General features: G+C 50.7%; 1 protein-coding gene across 2 annotated transcripts in view; it reads right to left on the minus strand.

The window, feature by feature from the left end:
* The window catches only part of LRRK1 (leucine rich repeat kinase 1), a 131,208-nt gene that overhangs the window by 25,608 nt on the left and 90,217 nt on the right, over nucleotides 1-15,383 (minus strand). For both annotated transcript variants that reach the window (XM_087428849.1, XM_087428848.1), the window contains exons 13-21: nucleotides 12,525-12,654; nucleotides 11,702-11,814; nucleotides 11,055-11,269; nucleotides 8,552-8,716; nucleotides 7,819-7,991; nucleotides 6,584-6,704; nucleotides 6,157-6,316; nucleotides 5,439-5,715; nucleotides 1,946-2,117 (exon numbers count right to left, since the gene is read on the minus strand). In XM_087428849.1, the coding sequence (XP_087284975.1) occupies nucleotides 1,946-2,117; nucleotides 5,439-5,715; nucleotides 6,157-6,316; nucleotides 6,584-6,704; nucleotides 7,819-7,991; nucleotides 8,552-8,716; nucleotides 11,055-11,269; nucleotides 11,702-11,814; nucleotides 12,525-12,654 (1,526 nt within the window). The remainder of the gene's footprint in view (nucleotides 1-1,945; nucleotides 2,118-5,438; nucleotides 5,716-6,156; nucleotides 6,317-6,583; nucleotides 6,705-7,818; nucleotides 7,992-8,551; nucleotides 8,717-11,054; nucleotides 11,270-11,701; nucleotides 11,815-12,524; nucleotides 12,655-15,383) is intronic.

Genomic DNA, 15,383 nt, shown 5'->3' on the forward strand with positions numbered 1-15,383 from the left:
TTTATAAAACAGCTGAGGCCGTATTTTGTAAATTTGTATTTCTAATTTTGTATACTTTTATAAATCACTTTTATTATGCCATTAAAAACTCATATAAAGTTCATTTTTCTAAAGCTCAATATTTTATTAAGTATAGTAACTTCCTGAATCATTCCCTTCTTTGGACGTTTAGGTTGGTTCCAATCTTTTGCTCCCTCAAATAAGCCAGATGAACATGAAAAGCACAAAGCTTTCTCTGATTTCAAATGACTTCCTTAGTTTAGATTTTTAGCAGTAGGATTATTGGGTCAAAGGGTCTGAACGTTTTCAGGCTCTGGATACGTACTGAGGAATCGCTTTAGAAATGATTAGACTGTATATATGCTGACCACAGTTGTGACCGGTTTGTGATTCTGGGGCTGGCTATTATGGCTTAACTCTGTGCTCATTTGATAGGTGAACAGTGGCATCTCATTGATGCTTGAATTTGCATGCCTTTGATTACTCCTGAGACTGAACGCCTTTTCCTCATCTGAATTTCCATAGGACTTCTTTCCCAATTTTGAGGTAGGGATGCTGCCCAGAAGGGAGCCTGCCTCCACACAGCTGCCCCCCCCCCGCCCCCACCTCCAAGCCCACTTGGGAGCTCAGGCCTCACACGATGCTGATGCTGGTGCTCAGTGACCTCCCACTTAGAACGTGGCGGGAGGAAGAGTTCAGAGGGAGGGCAGAGTGACCGAGTGGGAACCGGAGGACAGTCAGCTCCTGCACCCACTCCTTCCATCAGCACACCCTCCTGGCATTACAAACAAGTCTCCCTCCCGGCTAATATGGGTTGAGGCAGTTACGATTTTCAACCTTTGCATTAATTTTTTTAACATTTCAGTAAAACAGGAAGATCAAAGAATATCTTTATTTAGCCAAGAAGCTGTAATTCCATCAGGGCCTTTTAATTAGAATGTGGCAAAAGTAAACTCATACTGAGTTTAATGTCAATTATTCAACAGACCAGGTTTATGCCAGGGTTTCTCATACCATAGATGGGGTCAGAATGCCCTGGAAGGCTTGTGAAAAACGGAGTGCTGGGCTCTATCCTGGAGTTTCTGATGCAGCAGGTCTGGGGCGGGCTGAGAATTTGCATTTCTAACCAGTTCCCAGGTGAGGCTGATTCTGCTGGTACAGGAACCCCACTTTGAGAACCACCACTCCAGACAAGTAGGACTTCCATATTATTGTCTTGCCTGAAATTAACGTTGACGGACAGCTGGGACGACTTGCAACAACCCCAGGCGAACTCACAGAAAATAACTCCTTGGGTTAGGTCTTCATTGCTTGCAGACCAAATTAAAGTGCTATGCTGGGTGTTCTCAAGGTTGAATGGACAGTGGAATCACCTGGGAGCTTTAAAAAAAACTGATACCTGGGTGTTATACCCCAAAATTCTGATTTCAGTGGTCTGGGGTCTGGTCCATGTCTATTAGAAGCTCCCCGTGTGAGTCTAGTACACAGCCTGAGTGGCAAAACCATGGTTCTAAAGCTGTGGTTCTCCAAGTGTGGTCCCTGGACCAGCAGCATCACCTGGGGGCAGTGGTTAGATATGCAGATTCTTGGGTCCTAGTCCACACCCACTCAATCAGAACCTCTGAGTGGGGCCCAGCCACCTATGTTCTAACAAGCCCTCCCAAGCATTTTGATGTGGGTTAGCTTAGAACTAATGCTCTGAAAGGGAGTATTCTATATAAGCCAGCTGGGCACTAATTTGGTATTCACAGAATGGTTCAAATGGGTCCGCGGGCGTAGAGAAGAAAAGGCCGCCAGTCTGCGCTTGCCTCCTGGTCCTGTCAGCAGCTTTGCTGCAGGAGAGGGGTCTTCAGTCAGGCCCCTCCAGGAAAGGGTATGTCCCTTCCCCAAGGGCACAGCTGCAGCTACCTCGCATGCATCCCCCCTGTGCAGAAACTGCAGCTACCTGGAGGTCCATCTCTGCCAAGCTGATCAGCATCCGTGCTATAAACCTTTGCCAGAAGCCAACAGGAACGAAGCTCATCTTAAATACCCTCTGAATGGTGTTGGCGGTGGGGTGCCGCATGCCATGGGTGTCCAGGCCAGGTTTGGATGGAAGGAGATGTGGCAGGAGATAGCTGAAACACATCAAAGGGGACCGGTGAACCGTGTGGCCTGAGCTTTGCGGCAGGGCCCTGACCCCCGCAGCCAGCCTGGCCCGGGGCAGGCTCTGCTGAGACAGCCCAGGCTGCCTGGGCGCCTTCCTCCCGGGGCCTTTGGAATTGTATTTTTAGAAAGAAAGGGTCGTTTATATGATGAGAATAAATGCTCCAAGAGAAAATGAAGATGAGCACAGTGAACCTATTTATCAAGGTCTCTAAGATAGAGACTAGGATGATGTTAACGGAAGACATGAAAACATTTGTGGTCATAAACATGTCAGACATAGCAAATCGCAGTTGATTTTCTGTAAACTGGCTTGTGATTGAGGAATCGCTTAAAATTAACTTTGGATGGGGAAGGGAAATCAAATACAGCTGCACAGTTCCAAGGACAATGGAGATATTGGGGTCAGAGTAACGTTTTTGGCCTTCGAAGCTATTTATTCCTCTTGGCCAGTTGAGACAATACAATCACCTTAAAAGTTAGAACGAGGCTGTTTGTACAAAAGAGGGATGTTTTACGAGAGCCCTCTTGCTCATTATAAAAGTGCTGAATCACCGTGTCAGTGAGCCGTTCTTGACTGTGGTCATTTGAAAACAGCTGAAACCGGGGAGGTCCCTCCAAGAGTGTGCCTGAAAACCAGCATCTTCTGTGCACTGTGGAGCCAGAGGGCAGGCACAGGCGGCCGTCAGCGAAGCCTTGGGTGTGCCCTTTTCTTAACAAAAGCTTTGTTTCAGTACTCCTAATCCTCTTAAAATATATCAGTTTAGGTCCAGTAAAATGCCTTTAGAACTTTCTGGATGAGAACGCTGAAAATATTTTAGAAGGAAAATTCAACGACAGTCTCGTGGGCCACCTGCACAGGCGTCAATCCTGGCTCTGTGTCCTCAGCACGTGGCTTCACCTTGTTGAGATTCCCCTTCCTGACACAGGAAGAGAAAGGATACCCACCTCGCGGGGTTGGGGAAGGATGCACAGGGGCTGTGCGGTGAGGCCCACAGGGCGCAGGTGGTGAAGTTTTAGGTCCTTCTCAGCTGTTTCAGATCTTGGTGAAGGACCTTCTCAATCACCCTGGCTACACTGCCTCTCTCTCCACTCCCGGGCCCTCTCCAGCAGAGCACCCCGATTTATTCCTTCATGTTCTGAAAAGCCCTGGCTTGTCTATCTGTTGCGTCCCTACTCAAAACAGGAGGCCCTGGTCAGAGCCTAGTAGGATTTAGTCTGCATCTTCCACCCGCATCACACTTAGCTTGGATCTCTCGGAACCCGCTTACACAGGCCGTGCCCTGCAGCTTCCTGCTTTTTCCTCTCCTTGTAGGTGTGCACTGCGTGAGGGGAGGGAGCACCCTCTGCACCCAGGGGCCCCAGCAGGTGCTCAGTATTTCTGAAGGCAGAGATGACTTAGAGGCCAGCACGGCAAATAAGGAAAGCCCTTCTCAAGGTGAGCGGAGCCCCTGGCGAGACCGCTGGCACCTGCTTGAGAGCAATTACTAGTTGGAAAATCCTGTCTTAGGGGATGACCAGAGAGTCAGCAAGAGGGGAATGAAGAGGTGAATTCTTCATGTGTCTGTTGAACATAAAGCCATGAAAGCCTGGGTGGGGCATGCACTGGGAAGGTGGCTCAGGCTACGCCCCCGAGACTGCCTCAGACCAGGGCAAGAGCCCTTCCCAGAGTGCTGAGAGCTAAGGAGTCTCCGCCCGAAAGATGCACAGATGCTCAAGAGCATGTACGCCTCCAGGAAGTTCAAACATTCCTGAAGGTTTTCCATGGACCGGAGGAGTTTGCGGATGGCAGGTTGAAATCCATGCTCTAAAAGGAGCTGCACATGTGTTAGTTTCCACTGGTTTAGAGACAGTCAGTAGTGTTGTTGTTGACCATATAAAAGCTTACAGTGCAAGGAGCTGGAACTTGCCTAGGGCACGAGGGAACCATTATACCTATGCTAAGACGGAAAATGCTCAGACATTCATGACTTTATACGGAACCAGACACCACTGGCTGTGAGCACTTAGCACAAAGGAGTAACAATAACAGTACTGATAACAGCTGATGTTGATGGAGCTCTCAGGTGCAATGCTTTACATGAATTGAATCTTCACAGCTATAATTCTAGTAGGTGATAGTATTATTCCCATTTTACAGATGAGAAAAGAAAAATAGTTGGGACTCACACTCAGGCATTCTGGCTCCACGTTCTAAGCCACTGCACTATAAGCTTCCACGAGGACTTGGCAACGGTCTGGCTGATTTTATTGTTTAACCAGACATATATATATATGTATAACTGACATGCTTTGACTGAGTGCTAATGTCTTCTCATTCCTCTAACCTGTTGATAAGATCACCAGAAAACGGTCAGATCTCAGCCATGTTGTAAATTCACAGGCTGCCTCATCTTGGACTTTTTCATGGACCAAAGTCAAGGACACCCCTGGGCCGTGGTATGAGGGATCATGAGGATCTTGAATTCCTCTTTGGGGTTTCTCCTTTTGGGACTTACAGGCCCCATGAGGCTGCAGCAGCAAGAAGGAGTGAATCCCCCACCCCCATAGCTATAAGGCCAAGTGGAAATGATTGCAGGGGGGCTCAGGCAAAGGGGACCCAGGGCTGGCTCCCAGGAGGCCCAGTCTATGCCAACAGAATCTCTGGGCTGGCCGCACAGTGTCCAGGCCAGCTTCCCAGGAGTCTCCAGGGGGCATCCCCCCAGAGCTCTGGGGTTGGGGGGCAGGGAGGTGACATGTATGGTAGGTGCATGGAAAAGGTCTGTGGATTTGGGATCCTGGCTGCTGCCTCATGGCCAACATCAGCATCAGACCCAGGAAGTGGCTGAAACTGAAATTGGGGCAAGGAGGCCCTGAGGACCAAGATGGTTTTGGTCAGAGCATCACTAGATAGGACCCACGCCCCCCAGCCCCTGCCCTCCCTGTATCTGAAGCCATGCTTTGTAATTAGCATGCACATCCTCGTCACTGACTCCATTTTTATTCACCAAATAATCGATCAATCAACCCCCTAAAATGTGAACCCCCAAAGTTATTTTTAAGGCCATCCTTGCACATTTTCCTACACCTTTTCAATAAATGCATTTCTTTGAACTCCCTGAAAAGAGACACCCCTGGCCCAGGAAGGAACAGCCAGCTGGGGGGCCAGCCGAGCCCACCCTCTGCTGCCCCATCCCAGGCAGGCAGGTCCACGCTATGGCCCGTCCCTGGAAATCTTGTTCAAGCCCCTAGCAGACCCAGCCCCAACTCTGTCCTCCAGGGAGCAGCCTGCACAGCTCGGTCTGTGGCCTCACCTGTCGTTGGCGACGGGCAGGGCGATCTCAAACTTGGCCAGGAACTGGAAGTACTGCTCTTCTGTCTGCTGCGTGAAGCCAGTCCCCACCAGCAGCATCCTGAGGTCCTCCGCCCGGATCACCCCGTTCTTGGCCACCGACCGGGAGCCCTTGATGTTGAAGATCCTCTGCAGACATTCGGACAACCAAATGGGGTCGAGGAAGTAGAGGTTCCTCAGGCCGTGGCTGGTGTCCGGGAAGTGGAGCAGGGTGCCGGTTTCTATGAGGAAGCTGATGGCTGCCCAGGGAAGGGGAGGAGGGACAGCATCAGACAAAGGCCAAAAGGGACCCTGGGGTGATCTGCTGCCAAGGTGGCCGGGTCACACATTCTTCCTAGGAAGCAACCAACACTCCCAACACGCGGGGCCCTTCAGCTGGGTGGGCTGCCCCTCACGGGTTCTCTAGCAGCACCTCGTAACTCCTGCCAACGTGCTGATCTGACGGCCAGCTGGGGAGCTACAGTGGATCCATCTCCATTATTCACAGATTCCACCTTTGCAAATGCACCTACTGGTTAAAATTCACTTGTGAACCCAAAATCAATACCCGCAGTGCTTTTGTGGTCACTTGCAGACAGGCACAGTGGTGAAAATTTCAGTCCCCTTTCTGGGGGTCCCATCCCTGTGCCTCCTGGTGCCCAGCTGGGCCCCTCCGCCCGCCCACCCTCCCGCCCACCCACCGGCCTGCAGGTCCTCGTAGTCTTTGATGTCGTTGCCCGGTGTCTGCTCCACCAGCTGCTCCAGCTGCCTGTCCGTCAGGTACTGCACGTCGTCGCTCAGACTGCGACGCTGCTGCTCTGCCAGCACAGCCTCCTGTAGGCTCAGGTAGCTCCTGGGGATCTGGGGGACAGGTGGGCAAGGCTGGGCCCCTCAGGTCCCAAGGCACTGGCCAGCCCAGCCCCGCCTGCCGTCCCTCCTGAGGCCCGAGAAGGTGGAATGTTGTTTCCTATCGCTGCCCCATCTCTTTCCCCAAGAAACTGCTCACACTGGGACCACTGAGCCTGACGACACAGCATACGCTTTACAGTAGAGAGAGAGGGAAGTGCGGATTCCCCCCCAAATGGGAAGCAGGCCCCCTGGTTTCCACTGGATGAGTGAGGAACCCACCAGCCTCCCGGCGAGTCGCTGGCAGCCGATGGTGCTGCCCACGTCCTTCATGCTGCACGTGACGTGGAAGATCAGCTGTCGCAGCCCTTCCTGACCTTCCAGGCTCTTACAGGAAAGCTCGCTGTGAGTGCAAAGAACCGTGCATACTCGTCACACCTCCCCTCTCTGATAAGCACTGTAGCATCTCTGTTTTCCCAAGTGTTTCATCCCAAACACTGGCAAGTCGAGAGAGCTCATGAAAGACAGACACCGAGAGACTTACTGAGGCCTTACTTAGTGCAAAGCACTGTGCTGGGAGCCCCACCATATGTCGCTTTAGGCTGTCTTCCCAATGTGCCCATTTTACAGAGGAGGAAAGTGTGGCACGCAGGTAGAAGGTGACCCCCACGGACACAGTGGAAAGGAGCAGACTGGGGTTGGACCCAGGTCTCTGACCCAGAGCCAGCGTCCCTACTAACACAGACCCCAGGGGGCATTCTCAAGGGCACAGGAGGAATTCCTGAAAGCCTCATCCTGCATTCTGAGCCAGGCGGATGTGTCTGCAGGCTGACCTTGTGCACCATCACTTGCACTCCACCCAGAGTGAGGAAACCCAAGAGCCACCAGTGCAGCTGCAGCAACGCACACTTTATTCCCACAGAGAATGCTTACTTAACTCACTGAGCCTCAGTTTCATCATCTGCAAAGTGGGTACAACAATCCCCATAATCCACAGGGCTGTCGTGAGAGTCCAAGGACAGGAGGTGGCACAAGCAATAAGCCCAGGGAGCTGGTCCCATGAGCACTGACACATCCTGACCCCCACTCTGCGGGACCCTCCTCCCTCCCAGCTCCTTCTGGACCACTCAGATCCAACGTAAGGACCAGGACCACACCTGGGGTCTGTTCTTGACCAGTGATCAACAGATGTAATGGGTGGTGCAAGAGTTTACACCTCCTGGTCTCATGGGGGCAGTGCACGCTCAGCACTGGCCACGGGGGTGGTAGGTGGACCCAGAAAGACTGCACAGAGAGAATGTCTCCAGGCCCTGCCCTGCCAGGCCTCTAGAAGCTCCTCACCCTCCCCAGGGCCAGGTCAGCTCTGGGGGCTGAGCTGCTACCCTTTGCCCTAGAAGAGGCCTCAGGAGCCCTCTGCGGGCAAATCCCAGGCATCCCTGGGAAAATGAAGAAGTGAGGGACTGGCAGCCACAGCCACGCAGGACGTAGGAGCAAGCGGGAAGCCGTGGGACACTCACTGTAGGTGTTTGAAAGTGATGTCCGGGAAGCCTGTGGCCCTGGACCCGGAGGGCGAGCGGCAGAGCGCCAGCACGTAGGCCCGCAGTGTCGCAATTCTCTCCACGCGGAATTTGGTTTCAATCAAGTCCAGGTGTGTTCCGACCACCAGCACCACGGCATTTGGGGCCTTGGCCTGCGAGAGAGAACCCCGTGGCTGAGTGCCAGCTCCCTTCACTAGAACAAGGGACAGGAAACAGCTCCCGAGGCGTGGGTGTGCGACCCTGGATGCCGTGGCCCTCGCTCAGCTTGTCACCCAGCCAGTGCCCCACACTCCTCTCTCTCTAAACCTCGAGGGCCTGTAATGACACTGAGGGCTGTGAGGCGCCCCATGACTCCTCCCAGGGGGGCTGCATTTCTGATCCCTTCAGACAGGGCGTCAGCTGCCTGGGGCAGTGGCCTGCATTCACGTCCACATCACCTTTACACTTGAGAGGGGAGCCCTGTTCCCTTTGGGGCCCAAGAGTGGGGGGCTCTTAAATTTAAAGTAGAAGAAAATTACAAGTGCACCACCAACCATTTGGCCGAGGAGGGTTTTAAGTGCTTCACTGTGACCTATGATTCGGGCGCCCTCGTGAAAGCCTGCCAAAACGCAAAGTGTTTCTACCTAACAATTTCTTCTTTTCTCAATATAAGGGGGATGCATCAGAGAAGCGGCCAGACCCCTGTGATGCTCTGGGGCAGGCGTCTCCTCACCTCGATGTTGAGCAGCCAGAACTGGAGGTTGGCGACGGCCTCCTCTCCCAGCGCCAGGTTCCAGACCACCACGTACAGGGCCTTGTCCGTGAAGAAGCACTGGTTGACGGTGGCCATGCTGGCAGGCCCGCCGATGTCCCAGACATTGAACTCCACAGACTCAACCTACTTGAGCGACAAGGCAGTGACAAGGAGGCGTTTTAGATACCAAGGTTTGTCAATCAAATTGAAATACTGATCCCTCTGAATGCTGTACTTGAGGGCCTGAGGAAGGCACGAAGGTGGAAAAGCTTTGCCTGCCCTGTTTGTCTCAGGAATGAGTAATCCGAGCAAGGGAAGGGGCCCAGTGTGCGGAGGTGGACCTCTGGGGGCTTCCCTCTACTGTCAACGGAGCAGGGGGCAGGCCCTGGACGCTGGTTCCCCAGGCCAGGGCATTTGTGTCCCTCTGTGTCTGCGGAACATTGGAGGGCATTGTCCTGCCTCCGGCTCGGCTGCCGACGGTTGGGAGACATCCTGCGGGAGGAAGCCCGGGCGCTGACGTCAGCGCTCACACCAAGGCTTAACCTCCATCTGTGCGAGGGCGAGGGCAAGGAGACGGCCTCCGAACTCGAGGAGGTCAGAGGGCGGCGCCCACCAAGGATGATGGGAAACTGCCCTGACGTGGGAATCAAACAAAAGATTAGCTGTTGGGCTGCTGGGAAAGGCTGTCTAAACGGTGGTTTCTCTATCGTTCTATGAGGTCAGAGTCTGGCCCGAGCAGCTAAGCCTGCACTTCTCTGTAGCAAAGACTGGTTTCCACCATGCTGCTGTCTGGCTTCCAAGCACAGCGTGCTGACTGGCTTTTGTACGGAGATGAAAACGGACAGCTGTTCTCAACTGGCTGAAGGCCCAGCCACAGAGAGAGTTATGGGCTCGGCGCTGGAAACATCAGGTGGTTGTCCTTCCACCAAGAGTGGGAAACGTTAATGACGGCAGAAAGAAAGCCGGGGGAGAGGGGGGGCACTGAAGGATGGGAAAAATGGAAATAGTATTTCACCCCTTAGGCTTCCGACAACCATTTGCTAAAGAACAGCAGGAAGGAAGTGACATTGAATAATTGCTTAAAAAAGCAGGAGAAGCCAGAGATTCTGGTTACTTTAGAGAACCTTCGGACACAAGTTAGCTGGGTTCACTGCTGGGGTGTTGAGGGGGGCTGGTATTGATTACTTGACTGTTCTAGCCCTAATGGGCAGGACTCTGTTCTTCAGAGGACCAGTTTCTGAGGCCCTGTTAAAACACACATTCAATTTAAATGCCTAAGGACTTGACCTGGATTTCTCTGACTTAGAAAGTGATTTTGTGTGAAAGACTCTGCAGCAAAACTCATTTGTAGCTGGCTGTGGGGAAAATCACGCAGCCTCTGGCCCCAAGGGTCCCTGGTTTTCTACAAACAGCCTCCTTGCACCTGGATCCCTGTGTGGCTCCGTGCAACCACGAATACAGCAACAGGTGAGGGAGGCATTATTGGCGTGTGTTGGTTCCTTGCTCTGGGAGAAATAGCTAATGGCCCTGTGCTATGTTCCATCCCACCAGTATTCCACAGACTCTTTTCTCTGATTTAAATGCAAGACAATTTTCGTTTTCATTTACCTCATACCGAATGGAAAACAGGATGATTAACAGAATCACTGAAGGATTCATTTTAAATAGGGCTTAAAAACTAGAATTTTCAGAACTTGGGGTGAAAGCAGGTGTCAAGGAGGGCAGTGCATTCACTCAAGGGGTGCTTTCTCAGCCTTCCCGTTCTGGGAAGGTGCTGGTGTGTCTCACTGCCTAAGTTTGTTCTTAGCCCTGGGGAGGGTCCCTATACCAGACCATTTGAATTGCAGTCTTTGGGCCAGGGGTGGTGAGGACTGGGCACTGCTGTCCTTAAAAGCTCATCAAAGAAATCTAACAGGGCCGGCCTCATGGCTTAGCGGTTAAGTGTGCACGCTCCGCTACCGGCGGCCCGGGTTCGGATCCCAAGCGTGCACCGACGCACTGCTTCTTCGGCCATGCTGAGGCCACGTCCCACATACAGCAATTAGAAGGATGTGCAACTATGACATACAACCATCTACTGGTGCTTTGGGTGGGGGAAAGGAGGAGGATTGGCAATAGATGTTAGCTCAGAGCTGGTCTTCCTCAGCAAAAAGAGGAGGATTAGTGTGGATATTAGCTCAGGGCTGATCTTCCTCAAAAAAAAAAAAAAAAAAAGAGAAATCTAACAGACAGCCCAGGTTAAGAACCACTGTCTTGGAGCCTCAAATTAGCTATAACAGAAAACCCACAAGGTCACGTTAAGAAATTATTCACTGCCCTTGGCAGGAATAACTGGTTTGCAACAGTACACAATGGCCCCTGCAAATACCCAGGGCGTCAGACACCAGGCTGAGAAAATCCTGGGCTCTCTGGAGAGGAGGGACAAGGGGCCCAGGGAAGTTCCCTCCCACCCAGGGGACTCTGCATGCCAACCATCCTTGACCTTGGCTTTTGAACCAGCCGGCCTCTGGAGCTCCCACTTGGTGGTCCTGATGGTGGCCTCGCTGTGCATCACCTGGGGGGCCCTCCCCGTCTGCAAGATCTCCAGGAGGGTGGACTTGCCCTGGCGAGGAGGACCCACGATGATCATCTTCATCAGCTTGCACTTCTCTGCTCTCCGCAGCTGAGCACGCAGGTAAGACAACATTGCTTTGGGGCCTATGCAGAATCACAGAGGGGAAAAGTAGATGCTGCTGCTGCCCCATAGATAGGAACATGCTCACATCTCTTGGGAAACAAAATTGTGTCTTGAAGGAACACTTTCTATGTGTTCTAAGGGGGTGAGTTGAGAGGACTATTGGGTCTGATGGTGGGAAGATACAATACCAATCCCCCCAAAAGTGAAGTCTAAAAGTCAAGGACCTAACGACAACATCCTTACTGCCTACAGGGTCAAAGATAGTTTGATCACATGGTCAATTGCAATACAGTGGTCCTCAGCATCTATTGCTTTCTGGATAATTTTACAACATCTTCCCAAACATGGGAGCCAGAGCTGGGATCCTCAGGTCACCCAGCTGTTTCCACTCCAGGCTATTAATAACTGGACTTGAGTCGTCTTTCCAAGAAGTGACGCCAAGGAACTCCTACCTTCTTTTCTGATCTCTGCGGGCACGTTGCTGATGTTCAGGTCTTCAGTGTCCAACTGCCACAGGTTGCCCAGCTGCCCCAGCTCAGGAGGCAGCTCCCGGAGGCCAGGATTGCTGAGGGCACATACACACCATGGGAGAACACACACACACTGGTCAGCCTCTGGGGCCTGCAGGGGCCACCGACAGCCTGCACCCCAAGCCCAATGTCTTGGGCCCTGATTTCGAGCATTCCATTTAAATACTAATTACAAAGCTATTCTCCCTGGAAAGTCAGTGGTAAAAATGGCAGCTCTGTCTTCTGCAAATTCTCATGGCTTAGAACTGAGTCCCCTCCCCCAACTTTCCTGTCTCTTCTATTAATTATACTACCATAAAGATTATCACTACCTCTTCTTGAAAAGGCAACGTGACCTGAAAACGGACAGCTGCCATCATTAAAGTTTCCCCCTCCTTTGGTGGAAGGACAACCACCTGATCTTTTCAGTGCCAAATTATTTTATATTTTCATCAAGTTTTGCACACTGTCTGAACTCCCCAGCAGGGCCTGGCAGTAGGTACCCAGTAATGAGAGGATGAATGAAGGAGCACTTCTCATCATAACTGAGCAAAGGAGCAAAGCACACATCATCGCATCGCTACCCATCTGCCCCGCTACTGCCCCCACCCCTGGACTAAGCCCGGTTCTGAAAATCCCACTGCTGCCTCCTGTAAATAGATGGCTCCTTTCTCCCTGGCTTCTACGTCTTCAGATGGTTTACAGGAGGGCATTCTGCCTCCCTGGGCCGCAAGGGCCAGTGCGGCTGCTGTTGCTGTGTACTTACTTTCCCAAGTAGAGTTCTGATAAGCTCTTCAGTAGGCAAACCGTGGGAGGGACTCCGTCCAGGTGATTGTCGTTCAGACAAAGGACTTCTAAAGACTCACTTAGGAAGGCTGGAAATTCCAGCACACATCCTGCAAAGAAATGGCAAAGCAGACTGTACATTTGAAAATAATTCTGGACCATCACGCCGTGGAGGCCAGGTGGCTGTACAAACTGGTGCAACCTCTGGCAAGTCTATCAGAACAAGATGCTCATCTTATCAACCTAAGGATTCTAATTCTAGGATATCCTAATACATCCTTGCATGTGTGGCAAAGAGGTGAGAACAAGGATGCTCAGCGGCACACTGTTTTGTAATAGCAAAGACAGAAGATAGCCACCCACAGGGGGTTGGTTAAATGTGTAATGGCATAATATACAATTATTACAAAGCATGGGGCTGGTCTACATGTATGGGTATGAAGTAACACTCAAGAGCTACCGGCAAATCGAAAAAGCAAGGTGTGGAATCAGGTATCTAGAGGCTTAATTTGTGTACCACAAAACGTGTGCAGACATGTGAGCAAACACACTCCATTTATATGTGTATGTTATATGCATGTGTGTACACACACAATGCACGAACATATGCTATATGATGTTATATGCATGTGCACACACATGCATGTACACGTTATATGATGTATAGACGTGTATACACACCACACATGCACAAATGCATGTACATGTTATAGGCATGTATACACATATCACACATGCCCATATGCATGTATATACGTTACATGCTGTTATAGGCATGTGTATACACACCATATGTGCACATATGTATGTATATGTCATACATATGTGTTAAACACAAACATAACTGTTACCAGAGATGTACAAAATTCCACAGTTGTCTCTGGGGAGGGGAATTACTACGAGACGGAAAATTCATTTCATGCCTTTTAGTACTGTTCAAAAATGTTGTTTACCATGTACATGTGTTACTTCTTCAACTAAAAGAAGCTAGTTAACTAAAAAAAAATAATATGGGCTCGGTTTTTATGCTTCCTAAGATGGCATTCTCTGAAAAACAAGCCAACTGTCTAGTATTTAGGTGACTTCATTAATTAGGCTAATTATGAGGTTACCATGAAAATCACGTCAAATCTGCTGTTTCCACGGGCGCCGGAGTGTATGTTGAGAAAGAATGCGGTGGAGAGCTTGGAAACACAGCCTGATGGGAATCAGAGTTTTGGATTTCAGCAGAACCTCTGAAGGGCCTTATCCTCCCTCCTAAAGCAGGGAGGGGGCAGGACAGCACACCCCCGAGGGTCCCTTTCGACTCAGAGCATTCAAGATAAAACTGACTCAAAGAACCTCTCTCTCGGTTCTCTGCCAGACATGCGAGATAGAGAAGCCGGCTTCTTTTGTTGGGCTCAACTGGTGTTCCGCTGTCCTTCATCACGACTTCCCCCCTTCGCTCTGGCTTTTCTCCACACATATCGCTGCAGTATCAATGGTGATGGGGTAACCTGGCCTCAGAGAATGTTCTGGGAGAGACGATAACAGAATGCCGAAATGGGCACCTGGAAAATCTGCCCAGCCAGCCACAATGTGAATGGGACTCAATGCAGTGCCCCCACGGAAATCAAGGCAAAACAGACTTTAAAGACGGCTTTGTACCAGACCTTGTTCCATAAGAAAATGTTCAAAAGTGCTTTTTTTTCCAATGAAAAAGAAGGAACAACCTTAGCCTGCCCTAATTCACATTAAAAGAACATCAATAATCAGAAAGGCTCACTTTCTTCCCAGAGAACACATTCTGAGCACCTGGCCTCTGTGCTTTCCAATTTTCAAGTTTCCCCTTGGTGTTTATGAAGCCTCTTTAAGTACCGGACAGATGGAATAAGGAACTACAACTGCAAACAGAGGCAACACCTGTCATGGGCGTCCTGGCCCAGTGTGGAAACTATGGAAACCTGAGTGGGGAGAGCACAGCTCGAGGTATTTATGAACTGCAATTATTTATTCGTAAGTTATTTATAACCCCGCTGGTCTAAATTTTACCATAAAAACGGCCATCCAAATTATTTTTGGATGAGGCCACTGTAAAAATATGACTACTTGAATGTACATAAATCTACTTGGAATTTTACTATTCATCTGCAAACAAGTTATCTTTTATAGATAATTCCTTACCCAAGGGTCAACGGCCCCAAGAGAATAACGCTACTGAGGAAAAGGTTTGCAATGAGCCTCCTTCTTTTCACCCAGGTGTGGGCCTCAACTTTCTAGACGAAATTAAAAAAATCAAGAGGCCCTTGTCATATGCCAAGGCCACGATCCACTTCTGCCAGGGAAACTCCCAAGAGGTGTGGCTTCCTCAGCCTAGCTCCCCAGACATGCTCCTGCGGGCCACCAGCAAACTCGTTTTCCAGAACATCGGTACATGTTCCTACTACGCTTTTCATCATGTGCCTTTGTCCTTGCACTCTGGCGGTTTCACGGGGGCGTGGCTGGTCCCCCTGAGTATTGGGCCCACCTCCTTGTGCACTTCTGCATGGTCTGCATTTCTACACTGGCGACATGTTTCTGGTCAACCCAAACGTATGAGGCTCAACCCACAACAATGGAAGCAGGACCGAGATCCACACTTGCAACTCTTCTCACGCCCATCATCCCATTTTGGCATCAATGAGAAGAAAGTGTTTGTTTCTCCTTCCTTCCAAGTGAAATCCCTATGTCTGGACTCAATTTCCAAAGTCCTAAGTCCAAAGTTCTAAAAAGGATCAGTGATGAAATTCCTAATTGCGTTTCCCTATTAGCGTGGGGCAGGACCTTTCCATTTGTCACTGCACGATCTGCACTTCCTTTC

The sequence above is a fragment of the Ceratotherium simum genome, chromosome 3 (genome assembly GCF_057802395.1).
Source record: "Ceratotherium simum simum isolate JZ-2026a chromosome 3, ASM5780239v1, whole genome shotgun sequence".
In the NCBI taxonomy this organism is placed as follows: Eukaryota; Metazoa; Chordata; class Mammalia; order Perissodactyla; family Rhinocerotidae; genus Ceratotherium; species Ceratotherium simum.